Below are 22,368 nucleotides of genomic sequence, written 5' to 3'. Positions count from 1 at the left end.
ATCCTCAGTACCGTCGGCATTGAAATAGAATCATAGAATATCAGGGTTGGAAGGGATCTCAGGAGGTCATCTAGTCCAACCCCCTGCTCAAAGCAGGACCAATCCCCAAATAGGCCAACTCAAGAAAGACTATTGGGGCAAGTAACATTGTTGCGCCCACAAACCCAATGGGCACGGCACCAAGTCAGTGGTACCTAAGAAGGAGGACAGGAGCAAACACTCCAAGTCACCCCCGGTACGGTGATGCCCTGTCAGTACAATGCTTCATCCAATACTTGAACAGCCAGCGTGGACAATATCTCCATACCCCCTGCCACTGCTAGTGGCATCGAGCCATTTGGCACCACCACAATTCCAGCACTCAAGAGACCTCCATATAATGATGTGCCAGAGTCTCGTCTCCTCTCTCTTCGATACTGGGACCTCCACACAGAGCCTCTGTCTGGCATGGGAGTCTTCCCTGCTGCCTTGCCATGCACCCCCACTTTCTAGTGCGGATTCGGATAGGGAACCAGAGAGCAGAATATCTTAGAGTATTTTCCAAGGTTCTCTCAGTAGTGGCTGGCCATTTATGCACCAGGGATCATGGTCTACCCTTGCCTAGATGATTGCCTCCTCAGAGCTCACCTTTCCAAGAGGCTCACCGAGTCACCAAAGCCACAGTTCTCTTGTTTACATAGCTGGGCCTTCAGATCATTGCTCAGAAATCAATCCTCACTCCAGTGCAGCGCCTGGAGTTTATAGGGGTTGACCTCAACACACTGTGAACCAGAGCCCTCCTATCTCAGCACAGGTCTCTCTGACTACACTCACAAAGGCCATTGAAAACAGCCTACAAATATTAGCCAGACATTCCCTACTCTTAGGTCTTATGTCAGTGGGCACGGTGGTAATATCTCACACCAGACTTCACATGCGGTGCCTTTAAATGTGGTTCAGCTTGGTTTACAGACCAAACAGATACAGACTAGACAAACCCCTGTCACTACCCACCAGGGTCAAAATCTCCCTAGACCGGTGGAAAGACCCAGCCAACATTTTGCAAAGGGATCCCCTTTGTGCAAAACTCCGTCATTGTTTCTTAACACGAGTGCATCGCTCATAGTGTGGGGCACACATCTAAATGACCTTAGACACAAGGAAAATGGTCACTCAGTGAGATCTCTCTCCACATCAACTTCCTCAAGCTAAGGGGGGTCAGGAATGCCTGTGTCTACTTCCTCCTGCTGATCAAAGGGTCACACATGAAAATATTAATAGATAACATTGCCTGAATGTTCTACATAAATCGACAAGGGGGAGTCAGGTCTCCCTCCCTCTGTGAGGAAGCGATGAGACTGTGGAACTGGTGTATCTCCCACAATGTCTCACTGTCAGTGGCTTTACCTCCCAGGTACACAGAACTCGATGGCAGACAGTCTGTCACAAATTCCCACATGACCACGAGTGGGAACTAGATTCATTAGTACTTCAGGAGCTATTCAGGCATTGGGGGACATTGACCACAGATTTGTTCACCACTACCTGAGCAAGAAATGTTTACGCAACCCCTTCCAGAGCAGGGATAGGATAATACTCCCTAGGCAATACTCTCCTCCTCCCTTGAAACAGGGACCTCCTGTACATCTTCCCTCTCTTTCCCTTGCTATTGAAGGTCCTACTGAAAATAAGAGGAAAGGGAGCACGTCATTCTAATTGCTCCTATGTGGCCGAGACAGACCTGGTACCCTTACCTGTCAGAGCTTGCAACATGCCCACCAATCTCTCTCCCACTCACTCTGCATCTCCTCTTATATAATAAAGATCATACTCTACATCCCAAGCTGGTAATTCTCCTCCGCAAGGCATGGCTCCTTCTTGGTTCAAATACCTATAGGGCATCTGTTTGATGGAAGTGCAAGAGATATTATTACATAGCAGAAAATCCTCAACACAGCGTACTTAACTGCAAAAATGGTTCAGCTTTTGGATTTGGTGTACGTCCCAACAAATGTCTCTCCAACATCCATGACCTTTCCATACATCTTAGATTATGCACTGTCCGTAAAAAGGCTGGGGCTGTGTAGAAGCTCTTAGTCACTTAGTGGCTTTAACAGCCTTTCACCATCCAGTAGAGGGGTACACAGTTCTGTCATACGTGACCACCAAAAGGTTCCTCAAGGGTATAGTAAACCTCTTTCCACAAACTCAGCTTCCCACTTCCCATATGGGACTTAAACCTGGTACTGGTACTGAAAGGACTGACCAGGCATCCCTTCAAACCCATGGCCACTTGTTTGCTTACTTACCTCTCAATGAAAACAGCCTTCCTGATAGGTATTACTTTGGCCAGGAGAATAGGAGAAATAGCAGTTCTGATGGCACATCCCCCTCATGCTATATTATTTTGGAACAAAGTTACGCTCAGACCACATCCAAAATTCATCCCTGAGGTAACCTCCCCATTCCACGTGAACCAATTGATTCATCCTCCAACCTTCTATCCTAAGCCTCACTAAGACAACAGCGAGGCTATATTACATACCTGAGATGTCAGAGGGGCCTTGCCTTCCACCTGGACAGAATGAAGGCCTTCAGGAAGTCCCCCAGATTTTTCCTCTCTGTTGTGGAAAGATCCAAGGGCTTGGCAGTATCAGCCCAAAGGCTTTCCAAGTGGATCTCAAACTATATCAGACAAGTTAGCAATATGACTCCTCCGGATACTGTTTATACACTCCGTAAGGTCATCTCCTCGTCTGTTGCCTTCTTCAAGAATGTCTCTATATCAGAAATATGTAGAGCAGTGACATGGGCATCAGTCCGTACCTTCGCAGAACATTATGCGATCACTTGTGACTCTGTCTCCAATGCCATCTTCGGCTCCACAGTACTGTCATCTGTAACTGACCCAACTCTGAAGTCTCAGGCCTCCATATGGGTACTGCATAGGAGTCACCTACAGTGGAGCGCTTATAGGAACACTACTTGAAGAAGAAGTTTTACTCACCTTGTGCAGTGACGATGGTTGTTCGAGATGTGTCCCCCTGTGGGTGCTCCACAACCCATCCTCCTCTCCTCTGCTTCAGAGTACTTACCAATGACTCTGTGGTAGAGAAGGAACTAAAGAGAGTTAGCCCACATAGGCTGGCTAGCCTCGTTGCAGGGCACAAGGAGAGAGAGTCATGTGCAGACCTAACGGACACTGCTACCAAAATTCTCCAGTGTATCAATGGCTCTGCAGGAGGTTGGGGAAGGCAGGGAATGGAGGCAGCTAGCACATGTTCTGAAGTCTCAATCGTGTGGCATTTTGTTGTTTATATTATTTTAGTGTCTGCTCAGCAGCCGAAAACTGTGCTGGAAGCTTTGCAGCAGAGGTTGGAGAAATACAGATCTGCAGCAGCACAGGCCAAAGCAAGTGGAGATGATCGGAAAGGCAGGATGCATGAGAGGATAGCCAAGGTAAAAGGGAAGCACAGCAAGTAGCTTGGCTTCTGGAGCTGGCCAGCAAAGCATTAAAGTATTTGAAATGTGTATATTGTCCTGCCAGCTGGAATGAGCTAAAATAGTTAAGCTGCTGCTCCTTCCTGCACAGCACCTCTATCTCAGTGAAATGCTTTATAAACCATTCACATACAACCCAATTGAAATTCAATGCTCCTTCAAGGCAGAACAATGTGGGAGGATGGAGACCTTTTGTCCAAAGACACTTGTGCAAACCCCTACATGGATATGGTGTTTTACTCCTCCATGTAGAACCTTGGTCTTTAAATTCCCATCCAGAGAATTCCTGCCTTGTAAACTGCCTATAGAATGTAGTGCTGACATAACTGACTGGAGACTGAGAGTCTAAGGAGGAGTGGATCTTTAAAACATGATGTTTAGACTCCTCAGCCACCCCTTCTGGCTGCATAATAGACTTTAAATCCAGTGTAACCTTTTTGATGCTGTTTCTCGTGTGCCACCCCACAAGGTGGTGGGGCTCCTATGAAGGCGGGAGCGCCAGTTCCCTAAGTGGTGTTCATGGGATGGTGTCTAATGTATATCAAGCAATTTGTACTAGGCTCAGTGGGACACAAGCCGTTAATGTGTGAACCTGTTGAAATTGAGGGATGTTAAGGTTTGGGTATTCAGACACTATTCTCCCAATTCTGTGGGCTTGAACACAGAGACATAGACATATAAGGGACCCCTTGTTGTGGGTACAATCATTAGTGCAGAATTGGAGGCTCACCACCAAAAAAAAAAAAACAACCTGGGCTGAAAAATTGTCTCTAATTATCCAGTCCTTGGAGTTCTGAGGCTTTTTGCGGACACGCTTCTGCAGAGAAATATCTTTTGTTCTGTGTTTTGTTTATTGGTGGAGTATGAGGGAAAAGTTCATTGTCTAGGGCAGTTACTGTCATGACTTCCTGACCAATAATGGAATCTCTCTGGACCCCCTGTTCCATTACTGCACAGTCAAGCCATCCTCAGCAGAGGAATGTGGCCTGAAGGCAGAGCTGGGGGCAGAACTGGGGAAGGGGGAAGGAGCTGAGGCTAGAGTCAGAGCTGACCTGGAGGCAGGGAGGAAATGAGGGCAGAACTTGGGATGGAGGAGGAGCTGGGGCTAGGAAGTGAAGCTGGCCAGGAGACAGAGAGGGCCATTCTGAATGCGGGTGGAGTGGGCCGTGGCTGGGGAAACAGGGCCGCAGCTTGTGGGGTGGGGCCAGGGGCAGAGCTGGGTGACACTCCTTCCCCACCCCCTACATGGGGACTGACCTGAGCCCCCTATGCACCCCACAGTTTGGGGACTACTGGGCTGGGGAGTGGAGGGGCCACTAAGAAGAAAGATGAGAGAGACACTTACTTTGCTCACTGTCTGCATTTGCAGCTTCTGCAGCCCTTCAAGGCCCATGCCAGTCCTAGCAACAAGGGCAGCAAAGATTCATGTCTGTACAGAAAACCTGCAGTGCACAGAGGACTTGGAAAGCAGCATGTGACTTTATAGCAAAGTACCTTACATTCAGCATCAATGTTTCTCCTAGTTTGAGCATGAAATGACTAGCTTAACAATAGCAAAGTCCAGCCTAAGCCTAACCACATCTCTGATTACAGCAATACCAAGATGCCATAAGAACCCATAAAGCAGGGAGAAAAGTGAATTTTGCTGAATTACCAGTTCCCCCTGGTAAGTGTATATATGAAATACCCTATCACTAACATTTCCCTTGTTTGTTAGGACCCAGAGGACTTCTGGCAGTATTGCTTCAGAAGCCCATTGAGCTCCTCCTCCTCTTTCACAGTGAGAAGACTGGCTTGGCTCTATGACAGCATTGAAAAATACACTGCAGGACTACTTATTACGCTTGTTAACTTTTTCACATGGTTGCATATTCTTGGCTAGTGACCTTGTCTGTAAGGAAGTGTGAACATTTGAACAGTGCTCCCTCCAGCTGGCCCTACTCAGACAAGTTGGAGAGCATGATTTAACAATAGGCAAGCGCTTGAGTGGTCCCCATCCGCTAGCCCAGTTTGAGGGAGGGGAAGCACTGGGAATATTTGCTCTTTGGTTTATTGGTAGGGAGTTGTGAAATCCCTGGAGATGTTCTAGCAGGCATAAGTCTATTTACACCTATTAAATATACCTTGCAACACCCTTGTGAGTAGGACCCTACCAAATTCACTGTCCATTTTGGTCAATTTCACGGTCATAGGATTTCAAAAATAGTAAATTTAATGATTTCAGCTATTTAAACCCGAAATGTCACAGTGTTGTAATTGTCGGGGTCCTGACCCAAAAGAGTTGTAGAGGGTTCGTGAGGTTATTGTAGGGAGTGTTGCAGTACTGCTACCCTTACTTCTGCGGTTGCTGTTTGTGGTGGTGCTGCCTTCAGAGCTGGGCAGTAGGAAAGCAGTGGCTGCTGGCCAGGAGCCCAGGTTCTGAAGGCAGAGCAGCTGCCAGCAGCAGTGCAGAAGTAAGAATAGCATGGTATTGCCACCATTACATCTGCACTGCTGCCTGCTGAGCTGGGTCCTCAGTCAGCAACTGCCACTATCTGGCCATCCAGCTCTGAAGGCAGCAGCGCAGAAGTGAAGGTGACACCGTATGGTATTGCCACATATGGTATTACTTCTGTTCTGCTGCTGGCGGGGCACTGCCTTCAGAGCTGGTCACCTGGCCAACAGCTGCTGTTCTGCGGCCACCCAGCTCTGAAGGCAGTGCAGAAGTAAGGGTGGCAGTACAGTGACCCCCCTAAAATAACCTTGTGATCCCCCCTTCAACTCCCTTTTGGGTCAGGACCCCCAATTTGAGAAACGCTGACCTCCCCCATGAAATCTGTATGTGCATGTCTAACAGTCCAATAATAGTGAAATACCATTGTTAGGAATGTGTAATACCACTGCTAAAGTGAGAATATCAGTTTTCAAATAGTGCATAGCGTTTGTCTCTGCCTTTTGTGATTCATGAGGCTTTGACTTCTAAAGTTTTGTGGGAAAGACTTTCTGAGGGGTTGCTGTTGGATGATGATAAATACTTTCAGAACCATGGCGCTTTTCCAAGCATTGATCCTGAAGGGATGATGACAGAGAGAAAGACTTACATCCCTGGAAAGGGCAAAAGGTACAGAATTCAGGGTTTGTTTTATTTGGTTGTTTTGAACCATATCTCCTTCCTTCTCAGGATTCCCCCCCATTCCTGGTGTGACACCCACAGATGGCGACAGTACAATAGCTGCCGTGCTGGAAAGTGCCAACCATCTGGCTAACATGGAGGAGAAAGAAGATGAAGAGGTGGACGTTTGAATTATTTACCAATATGTATAATTTTTTTTAAAAAAAAACATCTTCTTGTGATGGAGAAGAAGCTATTGGATTTCCAGCTGGGTGAGGTACTGCAATAAAATACCTTTCTTCTGGAAGCCGGAAGAGTACACATTCTGGTCTCGGGAGGGGGTGGACAGTGAGAATCAGCTGGAAGTGTAAAGGTGGGGTGATCTTTTGATGAGGTGAGAATTGCAAAGAGTTCATCTTGCATGAAAGACCTTGGACTGTTCTAAAGGGATTTATAGGGCCATAATTTGGCTTGCCTTTTTTCCTTGTATCTGTTTCCCTGTATCGATTTATATGTGGGTTTTGTCTTCAAAACAACTGCATCTGTGGTGACTATTCCTCCTGTACAGCTCTGTAGCACTCAAAAGTTGCCTCCATGTGGCTCAGAATTTTATATGGGGTTTACGTGCTGTCTACAATAAGATTTTGGGTTGGTTCTTTCCACTCAGATTGTTACTGACCAATGTGTTTCATGTTTTCAAGTGGAGTGAAATGGTGAAAAATATCTTGACAATTTTCTGTTCCTGCCTTTCTTTGCCTCTCTTCTGAATTAGCACCATGTTTAATCTGTTACTTGTCCAAGCAAGCAGCCAGACCTGGCATGACATCACTTTTAGACTGAGTTAGTGTCTGTCTGGGGTCTTTTGCTACTCTCAGTGTAACAGCAGAAGTCTGATGTAGTGGACTGTGCCATTAATGTTTTGAGTTGCCTGAGCTTTGTATTAGTTTTTATGCATTTAACGTTTTATGCGTTCCTTTTGCCATGCTAGAGCGAACCTCTCACGCAGGCCCCAGTTGCCAAGAAGCCTGCTCAGCTGCCTGAGAAGCCAACACAAGTTGTTAAGCCAATTATGGTGCCATCTGCTGAAGTCCAGGAAGAGCACTCTTCTGAGAGTGTGAAAAAAGTTACGTCCCCTTCCACTCCTGTAACAGCACCAGACAAAGCTGTATCGAATGACCATCTCCCTTTAGCCGGTAAGGATGAAGAGATGGTCACTCCCACCAATCCACATGCCATTTCATTTGGACCAAACATTCTTAATGTTTTCTTAAAGTTTTAGGAAAAAATACTGCCTGTAGACATGAATGTGTGGCTCTGGTTCACTTCGGCAGGAGCACCACTCCATGTTGTGGGGGCAGATCCTAATCAGTTATGCAGTTTTGTTTCCAGGAGGCAAAGTGGGTGACTAGAAAGATGATGGGTTCATTAATTCTGATGCAATACGTTTATTGATTCATAATGCTTAACTGAGGCATCTCTGCTGACTACGGAACTCAAAATGAATTCACACAAGCTTGTTGAGCTTGCTAGTCCAGACAGCTGGCTGATTGATTGCAGTATCATGTGTCATACAGTGGCTAATGCACAATGTTTCTCTATTTCTTTCCATCTGAGAATCTCAAAGTGGCTCACAAAAGGTAATGAATTAATCCTTATTACCTTCCTGTCAGGTCAGTAAATGCCTGCCTGTACAATATTCATTTTACTGTTGGGAAAACAGAGGCAAAGTGGATAAGTTTGACATGCCGAGCTGCACAGTAAGCTTGTGGCTTACTGGGAATGGGATCCAGGCTTCTTGATTGCCAATGCTGAGCCTTTAATCATAAGCCTAGTCTTCTTTTCTCATTCTACATTTGGAAAATTCTTCAAAACAAAGCACATCTTTCACAGAGCCCCCCTGGCCATTGTGTAATGGAGAACTTTTTGAGAGTGAGGATGTGTTACTGAATGCTATAGCAACTAGCTCACACCATCCTCTCTTCTGAGTGAAATTCTGTGGTGTGTGTTATGTAGGTCAGGCTAGATTATCAGTATATATGGTCTGTCAAGCCTTAAAATCTGTGAATCTGCGTTAGATTTAGCTTCCCCATTTTTGCTGCTGTTGCTGCAATCTTAATGATCATTTCAGTGTATAAGTGGAATGCTGCAGATGTAATTAGTCAGTTATGGAATTGAGGCTCCTCTCCCTTTCATTCAAATATTAAGATAATACCTGGTCTCTCCAGCCCAGTTGATGGTTGTTGTGGAGCGCTTGCCCACAAGTCTCTCCTCAGTGGTTTAATTGTTCTGTGGTGTTATTAAAAAAAAAAAAAAAAAAAGAGTACCAGGAACCTGGACATATTCACCCTGCCGGAGGTGCCAGTATCTAGCTTTAGTAAAGCTAGATCAGGCTAAACAACATGTGCCCTGCACAAGCCAAGTGTGGCCCTCAGAGTCATACAGTGCTGCCCTCAGCTGCCCATACTTCACATATGTCAGAGATGATGTGATACCATGCCATGCTCATCTTGCTGTGTATATAAACTGGCTTTAGGCTCCCCTACCAAAGTGCCCTTCAGTGGAGCAAAGCTGGAGCATCCCTGAGCTGGTATGTCTCTTCTCCTCTTGCAGGATGATGCATTTGGAAAAGGCAGCTTCATTTAAGGCCCTCAATGCAAAGGCACCCACTATGAAAGATAGGGGTGCAGAGGGATAGCAAGGTTTTGCTCAGTCCACTCTCAGCAGAGGCTGCGTGAAAATACCTTTTTCCTTCTCTAAACCCCACTGAGCACGCTCTGTTCTGGCTGCTTTGACTCAGTTAAAACCAGAGCAAGCAACATTGTCTGATTGGTTTGGATTTGGATGACTGGGCAAATTACGCATAACAGTGATGCTGCCAGCTCCACTGTGAAGATGGGACTAAATGTCAGTCAGTATATTCTTTCTGCTGTTAATAGTGCTTTCAGCCTGCTCTGTGTATTTGTATGGTGAGAAAACTACCTCCTGCAAGTGTATAACTTGTGTAATTGCATTTGGATGCTGCAGTAGATGGGCACAGTGTGAGACTCTAGGGAAACCTAGGTAGTCAACTCACTACGCTACACCCTCTATGCCAAGAAAAGTGTGGAGAAAGTAGGATATGGTGCACAGATGATGTAAATCAATCCTTCCTGAGTCTTAAAACTGTACCAGCTGCTCAGGGATGGAGGTGCCCCAAGTAGTAGTAACAGTGGGGTATTAAAAGGCAGGAAGAGGGATGAGCTAGGATGATTGTGGTCTCAGTGTGCCTTCCAATGAAGTAATTGCTCTTTTGTCATTGAGGTCAATGTGTTTGCTTTCTCTGGTAAATTGAGAGAGAAGAAAAGTATGTGTAAAGAAAGTATACAATGTATTGCATGCATATATACAGATAACGCATCATTCAATTATGAGGTGTTTTTAGAAGAGAGAACATGGAACTGGGAAGTTAGCTCAAGTTTTAAATCCAGTTCTGCTGCTGACTTTCACGGGTCTTCAGTAGCCTTGCATGAGTCATTTAACCTCTGTTTCCCCTTCTGTAAAATGGAGACAATAATTTGTCCCTACCTCACAGGTTTATTGTAGTGCTTTAAATAAAAGTTTGTTGGTTTTGTAAATTTCTTTAGGATTCCTTGATGGACCAATAGTCACACCATGGTTAGTTCACTTGTACTTGGTTTGAGCGTTGGCCTGCTAAACCCAGGGTTGTAAGTTCAGTCCTTGAGGGGGCCACCTAGTGATCTGAGGCAAAATCAGTACTTGGTCCTGCTAGTGAAGACAAGGAGCTGGACTCGATGACCTTTCGAGGTCCCTTCCAGTTCTAGGAGATAGGATATCTCTATTAATTTAAATTTAATTTTAGTACAAAAATAATACTAATTTCCATTTTTTGTACTAGTATACAAGTGAACTAACCATGGTGTGACTATTGCATATCAAACACACAGGCAAGTGTTTTCAGCTGGTAGCTGGGCTCTGATTCGTTCCACGGTATAAATCAAACAGAATGAACATGCTGCATTGACGTGGTTATGTCAGATAAGTGTTTTTTATATAGCTGTTCCTTTTCAGCAAGTGAACAGCTAGAATTTCTGGAGAACAGGAAGAAACAATACTTGAAAGCTGCGATCAAAGCAAAGCAGCAGAATGACCTTGAACAAGCCAAGCTGTATCTCAGGACAGCAAAGAACTTAGACCCAAAGATTGAGCTGGCAAAAAGCGGCAAATCTGTTGATATTTCCAAGGTTAGTAGAGACTATAAACAAAATGTTCTGCTTTGCTCCTTGGGCATCGCAAATGTCCTGTTGCTTGCATAAATCTAAGAATGCTTTAAAACTTAATGTTTCTCATGTGAATTCAGTGCTGGTGAAAGGTGCCAGATTGATGTTTTCCACATAGCTACAGAACAGGCAATGGCAGTGCAAGCTCCAGTCATAGTGCTGTTCCTCCTCCTCCTCCTCCCTTACAACCTAAAAGTGCCTGATCCTGACCTGGAGGAACCACCTCTGTGGGGGAGTGGGGAGTTTAGGCTCAATGACCCATTTGCTTCCTGGCCTCAAAGATGCCATTTTGAGACAAATAACTGTAATCTTAACAGCTGAGCTGAGACCACCAGCTCATATTCCATGGGCAGTCATCACTTGATGGCAACTAACAGATGGATTGGAACCAGTGACCTAGAGTGAGAGATGCCATATCCTTTTACCACTGTCCGCACCCACCTTCCCTGATCTCGTCACACTTTTCCCATCCCCTCTTGCTGCTATTGTTCTGCTTCTGTATTCCTGCAAGGAGCTCTGATGTGCCATGTTGTGTGGTATTGTGCAGCTACCATCACCCCCTACAGATGACGAGAGTGACTTTATCTTCATACACCATGAGGATGTCAAACTCTCTCAGAAGGCAGAAGAGGTGTACACTCAGCTCATAAAACTGCTAAAGGACCAGCATGAGGTAACTGCCTTTTCCATTCAGTGCATCATTATTTAAGAATGCAGTGATGGAAGAAATGCTTCGTATGGTTTATAGTGTTTCTTTGACTTTTGCTGCTGGTGTGATCATGATCCCATCATTGTTTCGTTAGGATTTTCGGCTCCTATTTAAAAATGTTGATTTTTATGTAAGCCGTTTGGCCAGCATTTTCAAATATGGTATTTATAGTTAAGCGCCTGAATCAGTGGCCTGGTTTTCAGAGGTACTTCCCATTTGAAGTCAGTGGGAGCCCTTGTGCTGTGCACTGCTGCAAATCAGGCCATTGGTTTAGGTGTCTTATTTTGGACATCCAAGTTTGAAAACATTAGCCTTAATCCTTAGGGCACAGCTAATCCTGGGGTGAATGCCATGTCTAAAACTATTAGAGGAAAAAGTGACAGCGGGCAGAGAAAACTAAGTGAACACTGTATTTGGGTTTGTATTTTTTTTATTTTTTTTAAATGGATATGTGTGTGTGTGTGTGGAGTCACCTGTAGAGATTTGGACAAACTGGGAGGAGTTGTTTGAGCGATGTCCGTATGGGTGCTCCACTTGTAGGTGCAGCAGTGCCCCCTGTGGCTGGGCTCAGAGATATTCATCAGCAGTTCCCATCGGATTGCATGTACATGAGCCTCCCCCTGTTGTGCTGTGCTTGGAAATAAATAAATATATATAGCGCTGTGCAATCCGACCGCCCTCAGTTCCCTCTTCACCGCTTCTGGTCTGGGACGGAATGTGCAGCAATGTAGTACCCGAGCCCACTTATCCACTGACACTTTAAAAACTCTTGCACGCCAGTCTGGGTCTGTGCCGGTTATGTGATATGTATGCATGTCTTCACCCTTGCAACCGATACCTGTAATCCCTCATAACTCAAGCCTGACCCCAGATGTACAATACCTTCCCTCTTAACTTGTGTCTATTTAATTTTAAACATCAACTTCAATAAAAAAATTAAATCTTTTTTTTTCTTTTTCTATAGAGGAAAGGACAAGTTTTTTTTAATTATTATTTATTTTATCTTTACCTTTAAAGTTCTTTAATAGTTTGAGTTTCTGTTTTTCCCTGTTTCCTGCCCTTCCTGACTGGGAAGCCTTTCCCTCCACCCTTATGCCCAGATCCTCCGGGTTTAAGAGGCACATTTCTTGCGGGGCCGCCTTCCCTGTAACAGATGGCCACACTCAATGTATCCGCCCTCTGGGAGAGGGACACTGTGATGGATTGAACCCCCTGTCCAGGGTGCCACCTGATGATGTTTTGGGGTCACACTGGTTCCATCCATTCCACCAGCCTGGGTTTCCTCACCCTGTCCGAGCTGTGCCAGGCCCTCAAGCCTTCTCTAGCGCACACACAGGTAAGGCCACACCCAGCTTCAGACACAGATTGAAATCAGCTCTGTGTGCAAAGACTCGGCTTAGGGATTTACTCAGCACTCGTGTAAACCCAAAATAGTATTGTATTGTGCTGTATAGCGAGATCTGCACAGTGCAGACTCATAAAAATTGCCCCCTCCCTCAGTGTGGAGAGAAATATCCATAGCTTTTTGCTCCCCCAGATATGAATTGTACAAATTGGGATTTGTAATAAACAAAAAATAAGTTTTTTAACTACAAAAGGTAAATTTTAAGTGATAAAAGGGATAGCAAATAGCAGCACAAAGCAGATTACTGAGCAAATAAAACAAAACACACACATTAAGCTGAATACACTCAAGAAATAGGTAACAAAATGTAATTTCACACCCTAAATGTTGTTTTAGGCAGGTTGCAGAGTTTCTCTAGCTTGGAGTTCCTCTTATTTCTCTTGTCAGACTCAGCCCCTGCCTTTCCCTTCAGGTGTTTTTAGCAATCTTCCTTCTTGTATGGGGAAGCAATGGAGAAGAGTCCTGATTGCCCTACTCCCCAACCTTAAATAGAATTTACATAAGGTAGGAACCCTTTGTTTCCAGTGGAAAAATACCAGCAGTGTCTGAGGTGGTATTCTGTACCAGGTGACATCATCAGATGACCCTGCAGTGTCAGAGCAACATCCCAGGAAGCTCCTCAGGAAGGTGGGAGATTAGTATCTTCAAAGTTCTATTGTCCATCTTAAATGGCTCATTCAGGCTGATTACCTACTGTCTGGTGGGCGTTCCCCCAAGTACACACACAGTTGTAATTGTTACATAGTCTATACTCCTAATGTCAGATACAGAAGTGACACGTGCATACAGACTGGATAAACACATTTAGTGGATCATAACCTTTTCAGTGATACCTCACATGACCCATCTTGCATCAAATATATTTTAGTTTTGCCGTATTCATATTATAACAAGATTTCTATGAAGAATGTGGGGTGTAACTTCACAGACATGTCCTGCAAAGTGTTCCCACAGTGTCCCCTTGGCCTGACACCCAGGACCAGAAGGGACCAGGACATTAGATTGAAACTCCTCCTTATATAGAATTTGCTTTGGCTGGCATTGAACCCGGCCCAGACTCTTCCCCAGAGCGGCCCTCATGCTCTGCCAGATCTTCTGCTTATCCTCACTCTTCCTGTCCCCTGAGGAGAATGTCATCCCTTGCTCATTTGGATGTCAAGAAACGGGTTTCCTCCTCACAGTCTGAGGCACAGCCCACCAGAACGCTATCCCCAGCGAGGTCTGTTACCTCAGCCTCATCTGACAGGGGACATAGCTCCAGTGAGAAATGGTCAAAGAAATGGTCTAAACGGTTTTTACCAAGCAGACCTAAGGACCTTGGCAGTATTTCCCAACTCTAGGGGGACCAAGCCAAGCCACCCTCAGGAGTCCCTGCACCAGTGCCGTTTCTGGTACCAACAATACTCTGGGCACCAAGTAAGACCTCGGCACTAGCGAAATTGTTGGCACCGACCTAGTCAGCAGCACTGAGCAAACCAGCAGCACCGGCCTAGCCTCCAGCGTCATCTACAGATGTCTCAGGGACATACACCTTCCTTCGGCGTTATGTCTTCCATCAGCACCGATGATCCATCTTCTCCTTCCACAAGACTTTATATACCCAATGGACCTGTTGGTCTCTGACACTCTTGAGTCTCCTCTTATGCAGTGTGACCTCCCTCACTTTCACCTTCCTCTCCAGACTCTCACTGCTCCTCCCTCTCCACCAAGAATGGCACCTCCCTTCCCTAGTGATGAGGAAGAGGCGAGGGCTCTATTTCCTTGACTACAGGGCAACTCGTAACTGCCTATCCTCACTATATACAATCTCCCGCTGGTCCTCAAGCCTGGCAGTGGCCACTGTGGATGCAACCACATGTGACACTCCCACCAAACTGTCCATATTATGACCATTGGGCTGTATACAGGGCACAGTTCGTGAACCCTACCAGGGAGTATGAACAGAGACCTACACCTCTCCATTCTCCATCGGTCTCTCACCCTTAAGAGGTTGAACTAGCTGGTACCAACTGAACAGGAAGAACAAAAGGAAAAACATGAGGAGGAGGAAGCTCCACCAACCTTAAGTTTTTCATCTTCACCTGATGAGGCTATCATGCCCCCACCACCCACATCTGACGACGACTTCAGACACTTTCAGAAGTTATTATGCAGGGTTGCAGAATCGTTACAGATCCTGCTGGAGGAAGTTAAAGACCAGCAGCATAAACTGCTGGATCTACTTCATACATCCTCTTCTCCCAAGATCCCACTGCAATCAGTGAGGCTCTTCTCAAGCCCCACAAAGGTTTTGTGGCAGACCCCAGCGCCTATCCGCCAACCTACAAATGCAGCAACAGGAAATACTATGTTGCGGGGAAGGATTCGGAATCCTTATTTTCGCACCCTATCTCAAATTCTCTGGTGGTCAGTGTGGTGCAAGAGAGAGGCTATCAATTCCAATCCCGTTCTAATAGTCCAGATAGAGATAGGAAACCTCAAGATCTGTTTGGATGCAAGGCCTGTTCATCAACCACACTCCAATGAGGGGCACTGCTTTTAGTCACCTGCAAGTGGAGCGCCCATAGGTACATCACTCACAGAAGAAGAGGAGGTTACTCACTCTGTGCAATAACTGAGGTTTTTTGAGATGTGTCCCCTTATGGGAGTTCCACTACCCACCCTCCTGCCCTCTGCTCCAGAGCCGAAAACATAAGCTCTGCGGCAGAGAAGGAACTGGGGGCGATCAGACCGCACAGAGCTATATATACGTCCTGCACACGATGCAAGAGGGGGAGATGCGCATGTGCGGTCCGATAGGCACTACTGATGAAGATCTCTGATCCTGGGCACAGGGGGCACTGCTGCATCTACCAGTGGAGTACCCATAGGGAGACACATCTCGAAGAATCTCAGTTACTGCACAGCGTGAGTAATCTCTTCTCTTCCTCTTCCGTTTCCCTTCTCTGTAACATGCAGCTCCTCAATCTGAAATCTTTCTTCAGAGATGTGTATCATGGGATAATCGTTCTTACTTATTTTTTCTTTTAATAGAAATGTTTGCAGTATTCCAGGCAGTTCATGCATCTGGGAAACATAACTGAAACAAGCCGGTAAGTCTGCTGCCACCCTCTGTATTTATCACATCATGTGGTCATTTCTTCGCTGGGTCTACCCAGAGCAGGGGCTGCCATGCTTTCCAGTACAAAAGGAGATTGGTGTTTGTGGGCTGTTGGTCACTGATTTACTTGTGGTATGAGGTGGTGGAGCTGAGTGACTCAGTCTGTGTCTTCTACCCAGTGAAATACTGTGTACTGTCCTTGGGTGGTCTCCACCACTGCTTTACAGGTTTGAAAAACTTGCACAAGGGTGTAAAAAGGACCTGGAGATTCTGCAACTTGCACAGGCCCAGGGGATGGATCCCCCCAGCCATCACTTTGAGGAGAGAACCTTTAAAATAATAAGGTACGAAAAGTCAAAGGATGTCATTGGCAGACTGGTATGGGATACTAATTTTTAGTCCATGTACAGGGGATAGAGGGTTTTAACTCCCATCAGGGCCAACAAGAGGTAGGCACTCAGAACTGCTCCACATTCCTAAGAAAAGACGTCTAAAATTTTAAGGCTTCTTCAGATTTATTAAGTAGCTGTTTCACAACTTCCATTTTAGCTCTCTTTATTGCAAAGATAAATCCAGCTGCATTTTCCACCAACTCTTCCTGCTTTAACCCTTCTTTTCCCCCTAGAACTGATGTCTTTGAGGATCCTGTCTTTGGCATCCTTCACAATGCTATCTGTAACCCAGATCCAACACAGAACCAAAAAACTGATGTCTTTGCCTGTTTCCACTTTGCCTTCCCTCTCCTCTCCAGTTCTTGGGTTGAGATTTATGTAGAAATAGGCTTTTCACCAGGATTCTCATTCCTCTTCATGTTTGCCAAGTATCATATCTCTGAACTACAGCAGTGGAATCCTGGCCTTACAGTGGGTTAGGAAATGCCAGGCTACTGGACTGAACCTGTGTTTTGTATCTCTTCTTCCCTCCCCCTCTCCAGGATATTTTCTGAACTCAACAGTACGGAAATGCATCTTATCATTGTCAGGGGAATAAACCTGCCAGTTCCCCCAGGTAATGAACAGGAAACATACCCTGATCTCTAGCCTATCTCTTAGACCATAGGGAGGTTAGTGGTGGGGAATGAAATTTCTTCGCCCTAGGGATAATACGGTGACTTTAGAGTGACCAGGTGTCTGATTTTCTACTGGAACACCCAGTTGAAAAGGGACCTTGGTAGCTCTGGTCAGCACCACCGATTGGGTTGTTAAAAGACCAGACGGCGGTACTGCTGAGCTAAGGCAGGCTAGTCCATACCTTCTCTGCTCTGAGTTGTGCCCCAGAAGCAGTCAGCAAGTCCAGCTCCTAGGCAGGAGGTGGCAATGGGGCTCCATGTGCTGCCTCTGCCCCGAGTACCAGCTCTGCACTCCCATTCACCGAGAGCCTTGGGACAGTAGGAACTCCAGGGCGGTGCCTGCGGGTGCGAGCAGCGTGCAGAGCCGCCTGCACACCTCCACCTAGGAGATGGACCTGCTGGCTGCTTCTGGGGCACAGCGAAGAGTCAGGATAGGCAGGAAGCCTACCTTAGCCCCCCCCTGCTGTGCCACTGATGGGGAGCCACTCGAGGTAAGCCTTGTCCCAACATACTGTCCTAGACCTGAGTCCCCAAACCCAGAACCCCCTCCTGCACCCCAAGCCCCTCATCCCCAGCCCCACCCCAGAGCCCACACCCCCAGACGATGCCCTCCACCCCTGCAATCCAACTCCCTGCTCTAACCTGCAGCCCACTCCTGCACTCTGAGCCCCTCATTTCTGACCCCATCCTGGTGCCCGCACCCCCAATTAGAGCCCTCACCACCTTCCGCACCCCAGCCTCCTGTCCCAGCCCAGTGAAAGTGAGCCAGAGTGGAAGAGAGCGAGCCACCGAGGGAGGGGGAATATAGTGAGCCGGGGATGGAGCCTTGGGGAAGGGGTGGGGCTAGGATGTTCAGTTTTGTGCGATTAGAGAATTGACAATCCTAGCTGACTTAGAGCTTTTGAAATCTTTTTAATTTTAGTTCATATTAGCTCAGGCCCCCAAGTTTCAGTTCAGTTCCAAAAAACTGAAACAAAACTCAATTTAAACTGCAGAATTTCATCTGCTTTGAAGGCAGAACCCTAAAGTTGTTCCAGCTTTGCTCAGAACTGGACCCAAATTTCATGAGACTTAAGGTTTGTTGTAAAATTTTTGCAAAACTCTGAGATGGCTTGATTGCTTTTAGTTTCTCATCAGCCCACCAGCAGGAGATGTCAAGAGCATCCCAGCCTCATAGCAACACAAATTATTCTTAGGTCCCTTATTTATTATAGGGGTTTAATTGCTGTTTATGTATGCGCTCAGAACCAACTAGAGCATTAGCAGAATGTTTGCCTTTGATTGTCGGTGTTCCAGTGGATGGGGTTTTTAAAAGCATCTAAGTGATTTAGGTCCATGAGTCCTAATAAAAGTCAATTGGGTGCTTTTGAAAATCCCTGGGTTGACTGTTGGACTGTTGTCTTGCACAGGTGTGACACCAAATGATTTGGATGCGTTTGTGAAATTTGAATTTCATTACCCTAACACGGTGAGTGTGTGTTTAGGCCTTTGCTGTTCCTCAGTCCAAAACCTTGCATTACTTAGCAATGTTATCTTAATAGCTTATAGAGCCAGATTTAACTTAGAGGTGGTGTGGGCCTGTTACTTTCAGGAGTTGACAAGTTGTAAATGCTTGCTATGAATTATAACTGAGTTGCAAGCCTAAAAGCAAACCTGTTTTGTTTTGTTTTTTTAAATTAAAAATAAATAGTTCCAGCCATTTTAGATGCTTGTTTTAGAAACGAACAAAAAACTTTACCCTCATATAAATGCATGTGACTCCCACTGTGGTCTCTGAGGACAGGATCTGGCCTATATAAGTAACCTTTTCTCAGATGATTTGTCTGTGTTTATATAATTGCTAGTAAAATTCAGGGTATTTTTGTCATTATATTGACTAGGGCCTTCTGAGACTTAGTTTTCAAGTTCTCCCTCTCCCTAAAGATGTAAATGTTATTGGACCTTGAAAGTCCCCCCACACACATACCTTTGAATACTAACACCAAAATGATTTCAGATTTATTTTCTCCTCTTTCTTTGGAAAACCATTGGTGCTAGCCCCTCCTTTCCAACTATCTTGTTGAGAATCCCTGGGAATAGAATCATGGAGATGCAGAGCTGAAAGGGCTCACAAGAGATCTCTAGTCCATCCCCTATTTATTAAGTATACCTAGACCATCTTTGACCGACGTTTGTCTAACTTGTTTTTAAAATACCGTTACTGTTAAAATACTGTTACTTTGCACACAGACTACACCTTGTATTCAGGATTGATTGTTTTGTTTTGTTTTTTGCAACATACGTGTATGTGTGTCTTAATGTTGACAGTTTGTGGATCCTGTGGATTGATATGGTATTACATACATTATCCTGTGAGGTGGGATGGCCCCAAAGAAGCTGACACAGGTGGGGAGTCAGTTATCTGTCTTAACAAAAATGTGAGGCAAACCAGGAAATGAAAAGTGAAATCTACCACTCCATCCTCGGTGCATGGTGCTGTACCTCTCCCCCAGTTTCTGAGTGCAGCAGTCTGTGCTAGAGGGGACTCTGCATGTATGCCATAAGATGTACCAGGGCTTCTATCACTGACTCCCCAGAGCAATATTTCTATAACAGTATAGAACATTTAGCCCTAATTTTCTAGCTCTCAGCAGCATGTGATCATAGCCCCTGAGAGGTCTTTAAATATGCAGGACTTGATTCTTACCCCATGGTGAACTTGTAGTACTCTGAAGTTTATTAAATTACCCGCAGAAAAACCCAGTGCAAAAAAGAGACTTGGGCTGATCCATATTCTGATCTGAGTTATGTGGTTGTCAATCTGAAGTCACTCCATTTGATTTACACCAGCATAATAGAACAAAATCAGGCCTGTATGTGTAATTTTATAAGTAATACATATAGAGCCAGTGTAGCTGGTTTTAATCTCTCATTTTCAGTGTTAAAAAAGCCAGATCACTACATCTTAGCCAAAAAATTAAATATACCTATTTCTTCTTCATAGCTGGAATCAATTTTTCAAAGTAGCTATGATAATTAGGTCACATTCTCTGGAGAGTGAACAAGGACATTTAGCTTATACTCTGCTTTGGGTTAAAAGCTAATTCATTTTGGTGGCAGAGTCATTGTCAGGAAGAATAATAGTTGGCAAATTCCCTGAATGACTTGCATTGGACTCCTTGTGCAGCACCAAAAGCTGCTTCTTGTTTCAGCTCAAGTAGAAGGAATAGAATGATAGTCTAGTAGAATGTGCATAGTTTATCATGTATCATAGCAGCACCAATTAGTTTTATGATGAGAGGGTTGAATCAGGTGTGGCCATATAATTTATCTATAGCACTTATGTTTATTTCCTTTTGGCTAGTTCTAGATCTAAAGTTAAATTTGTTACCACAATTAAATAGAAATATTGGAATCATAAATGTGGCTATGCCGTTTTTACCCTTGATAACCTCCTATAACTCAAGGTCTGTCTTCTTCTACCTTGCCAGTCCCTCCTAGGAGGGTCAGAGTCTTGTATAGCCTACTTCCAAAACTCGTGATTGTACACCTGGTTTGTACATGCAGATTAGTCTCTTCTAATGTTTGTTGCTATCTGGTCCGTGTACCAAGTCTTTGGCTTTCCCCTTGGTCATCTTCCATCCATGATCATTGCAAGGGCCATCCTTCCAGTACAACTCTCAGGTCTGCACTGGACATGTCCATTACCAACGTAGCTTTGCCTCCCTCAACTTGTCTTCAGTTGGGGTGACCCATGTTAGGCCCCTCACAACCTCATTTTGTTTCTTATCATTGTATGTCCAGTCGTTTGACCATCTCACCATCTTCATTTCCCCAGTGGAGAGCATACTGATTGCTTTCCTTGTGGCTGGCCAAGTCTCTCTTCATACATTAGGAAGGGTCACACTACAATATTATACAGTATACCTTTTAACTTTATTGTAATCTTTTTATCAGAGAGAATTGGGGACAGCTCTCTCCATTTGCACCAAATAGCTTTGCTATGATGCCAGGCAACTCAAGCACTTCATATATGTTTAAAAAAAAGTTTGCTGCTTTTTATTAGCAGTATTTGCAAAAAAGGTTGATGGCTTTATGTAAATGTTGCTTTTTCTTTTTCTTTTTCTTTTTCTTTTTTATTTAAATAGGAGCAAGCTCAGAAAAGTAAAACAGCGGTAATTAAAAATACCAATTCTCCAGGTTTGTATCTGTTCTGCGGGAGGGAGTGAAACACTGCACCTTAAAACCACTTTGGAGTACAGGCTAGTCCCACACTGGAAGCCACAAGTGGTCCTGCTTTGAGCAGGGGGTTGGACTAGATGACTTCCTGAGGTCCCTTCCAACCCTGATATTCTATGATGAGTCTTCGTTTATTCACTCTAATTTAAGGTTTCGTGTGCCAGTAAAATATTTTAACATTTTTAGGCAGTCTCTTTCTATAAATCTATAATATATAACTAAACTATTGTTGTATGTAAAGTAAATAAGGTTTTTAAAATGTTTAAGAAGCTTCATTTAAAATTAAATAAAAATGCAGAGCCCCCCGGGCTGGTGGCCAGGACACTGCAGTGTGAGTGCCACTGAAAACCGGCTCGCGTGCCACCTTTGGCACACATGCCATAGGTTGCCTACCCCTGCTGTAAATCATGCTAGAAGAGCAGACTGTGCTTTTCTGTTCAGTTACCAGAGGCCTTGTCAGGGTAAATCCAGTTGCTGTAGGAGTTTAACTTTCTATCCCCGCTCTCTCTCACCCAGTGCAGGGAGCCGTTGTTCATGTCACTTCTTAATCAAATGATCCTGTTGCTCAGTACCACTGAGCCTTTGCTACATCCAGTAGGTTCGGGCTACTATAGTAGCCCTGTTAGGCGACAGATCAGTAAAAAGATAAAAAATTAAGGATGCATAAATAATTCACTTACGAATCTTCAGAGATCACTCTTTATTTCCTTTCTGATCATTTGTTCCAAGGATAATGACTGGATGAGCCTGACTGATGATGTTAATCATTTGTATTGATCTGCTAATGTTAGAAATGTTGCCTTCCCAACACAGCAGATCTTAAAGATGACTAGCAAAGGACTTTTTAAAAATTGGAATTGTGCCTCTCTTTGCTGCTTTTGTTTTTTCTAAATCAAGTTTTGTGGGTTTTTCCCCTACTTGTTTTTACCTTTTTTTGAATAGCAGGAATGTCAAGTCTGGTCTTCCTAGATTCTTGCAAGAGGACCTACTTGCTAGATGTTTCAGAAGCATGTGTATTG

General features: G+C 44.9%; 1 protein-coding gene across 3 annotated transcripts in view; it reads left to right on the top strand.

The window, feature by feature from the left end:
• Positions 1-22,368, top strand: part of CC2D1B (coiled-coil and C2 domain containing 1B) — a 66,044-nt gene that overhangs the window by 29,025 nt on the left and 14,651 nt on the right. For all 3 annotated transcript variants that reach the window (XM_032768407.2, XM_032768405.2, XM_032768408.2), the window contains 11 exons: positions 3,308-3,438; positions 5,074-5,146; positions 6,641-6,750; positions 7,560-7,764; positions 10,640-10,812; positions 11,396-11,521; positions 15,996-16,054; positions 16,290-16,406; positions 16,997-17,070; positions 18,541-18,599; positions 21,259-21,310. In XM_032768407.2, the coding sequence (XP_032624298.1) occupies positions 3,308-3,438; positions 5,074-5,146; positions 6,641-6,750; positions 7,560-7,764; positions 10,640-10,812; positions 11,396-11,521; positions 15,996-16,054; positions 16,290-16,406; positions 16,997-17,070; positions 18,541-18,599; positions 21,259-21,310 (1,179 nt within the window). The remainder of the gene's footprint in view (positions 1-3,307; positions 3,439-5,073; positions 5,147-6,640; positions 6,751-7,559; positions 7,765-10,639; positions 10,813-11,395; positions 11,522-15,995; positions 16,055-16,289; positions 16,407-16,996; positions 17,071-18,540; positions 18,600-21,258; positions 21,311-22,368) is intronic.

The sequence above is a fragment of the Chelonoidis abingdonii genome, chromosome 7 (assembly GCF_003597395.2).
Source record: "Chelonoidis abingdonii isolate Lonesome George chromosome 7, CheloAbing_2.0, whole genome shotgun sequence".
In the NCBI taxonomy this organism is placed as follows: Eukaryota; Metazoa; Chordata; order Testudines; family Testudinidae; genus Chelonoidis; species Chelonoidis abingdonii.
This window is presented reverse-complemented; position numbering and strand designations above follow the sequence as displayed.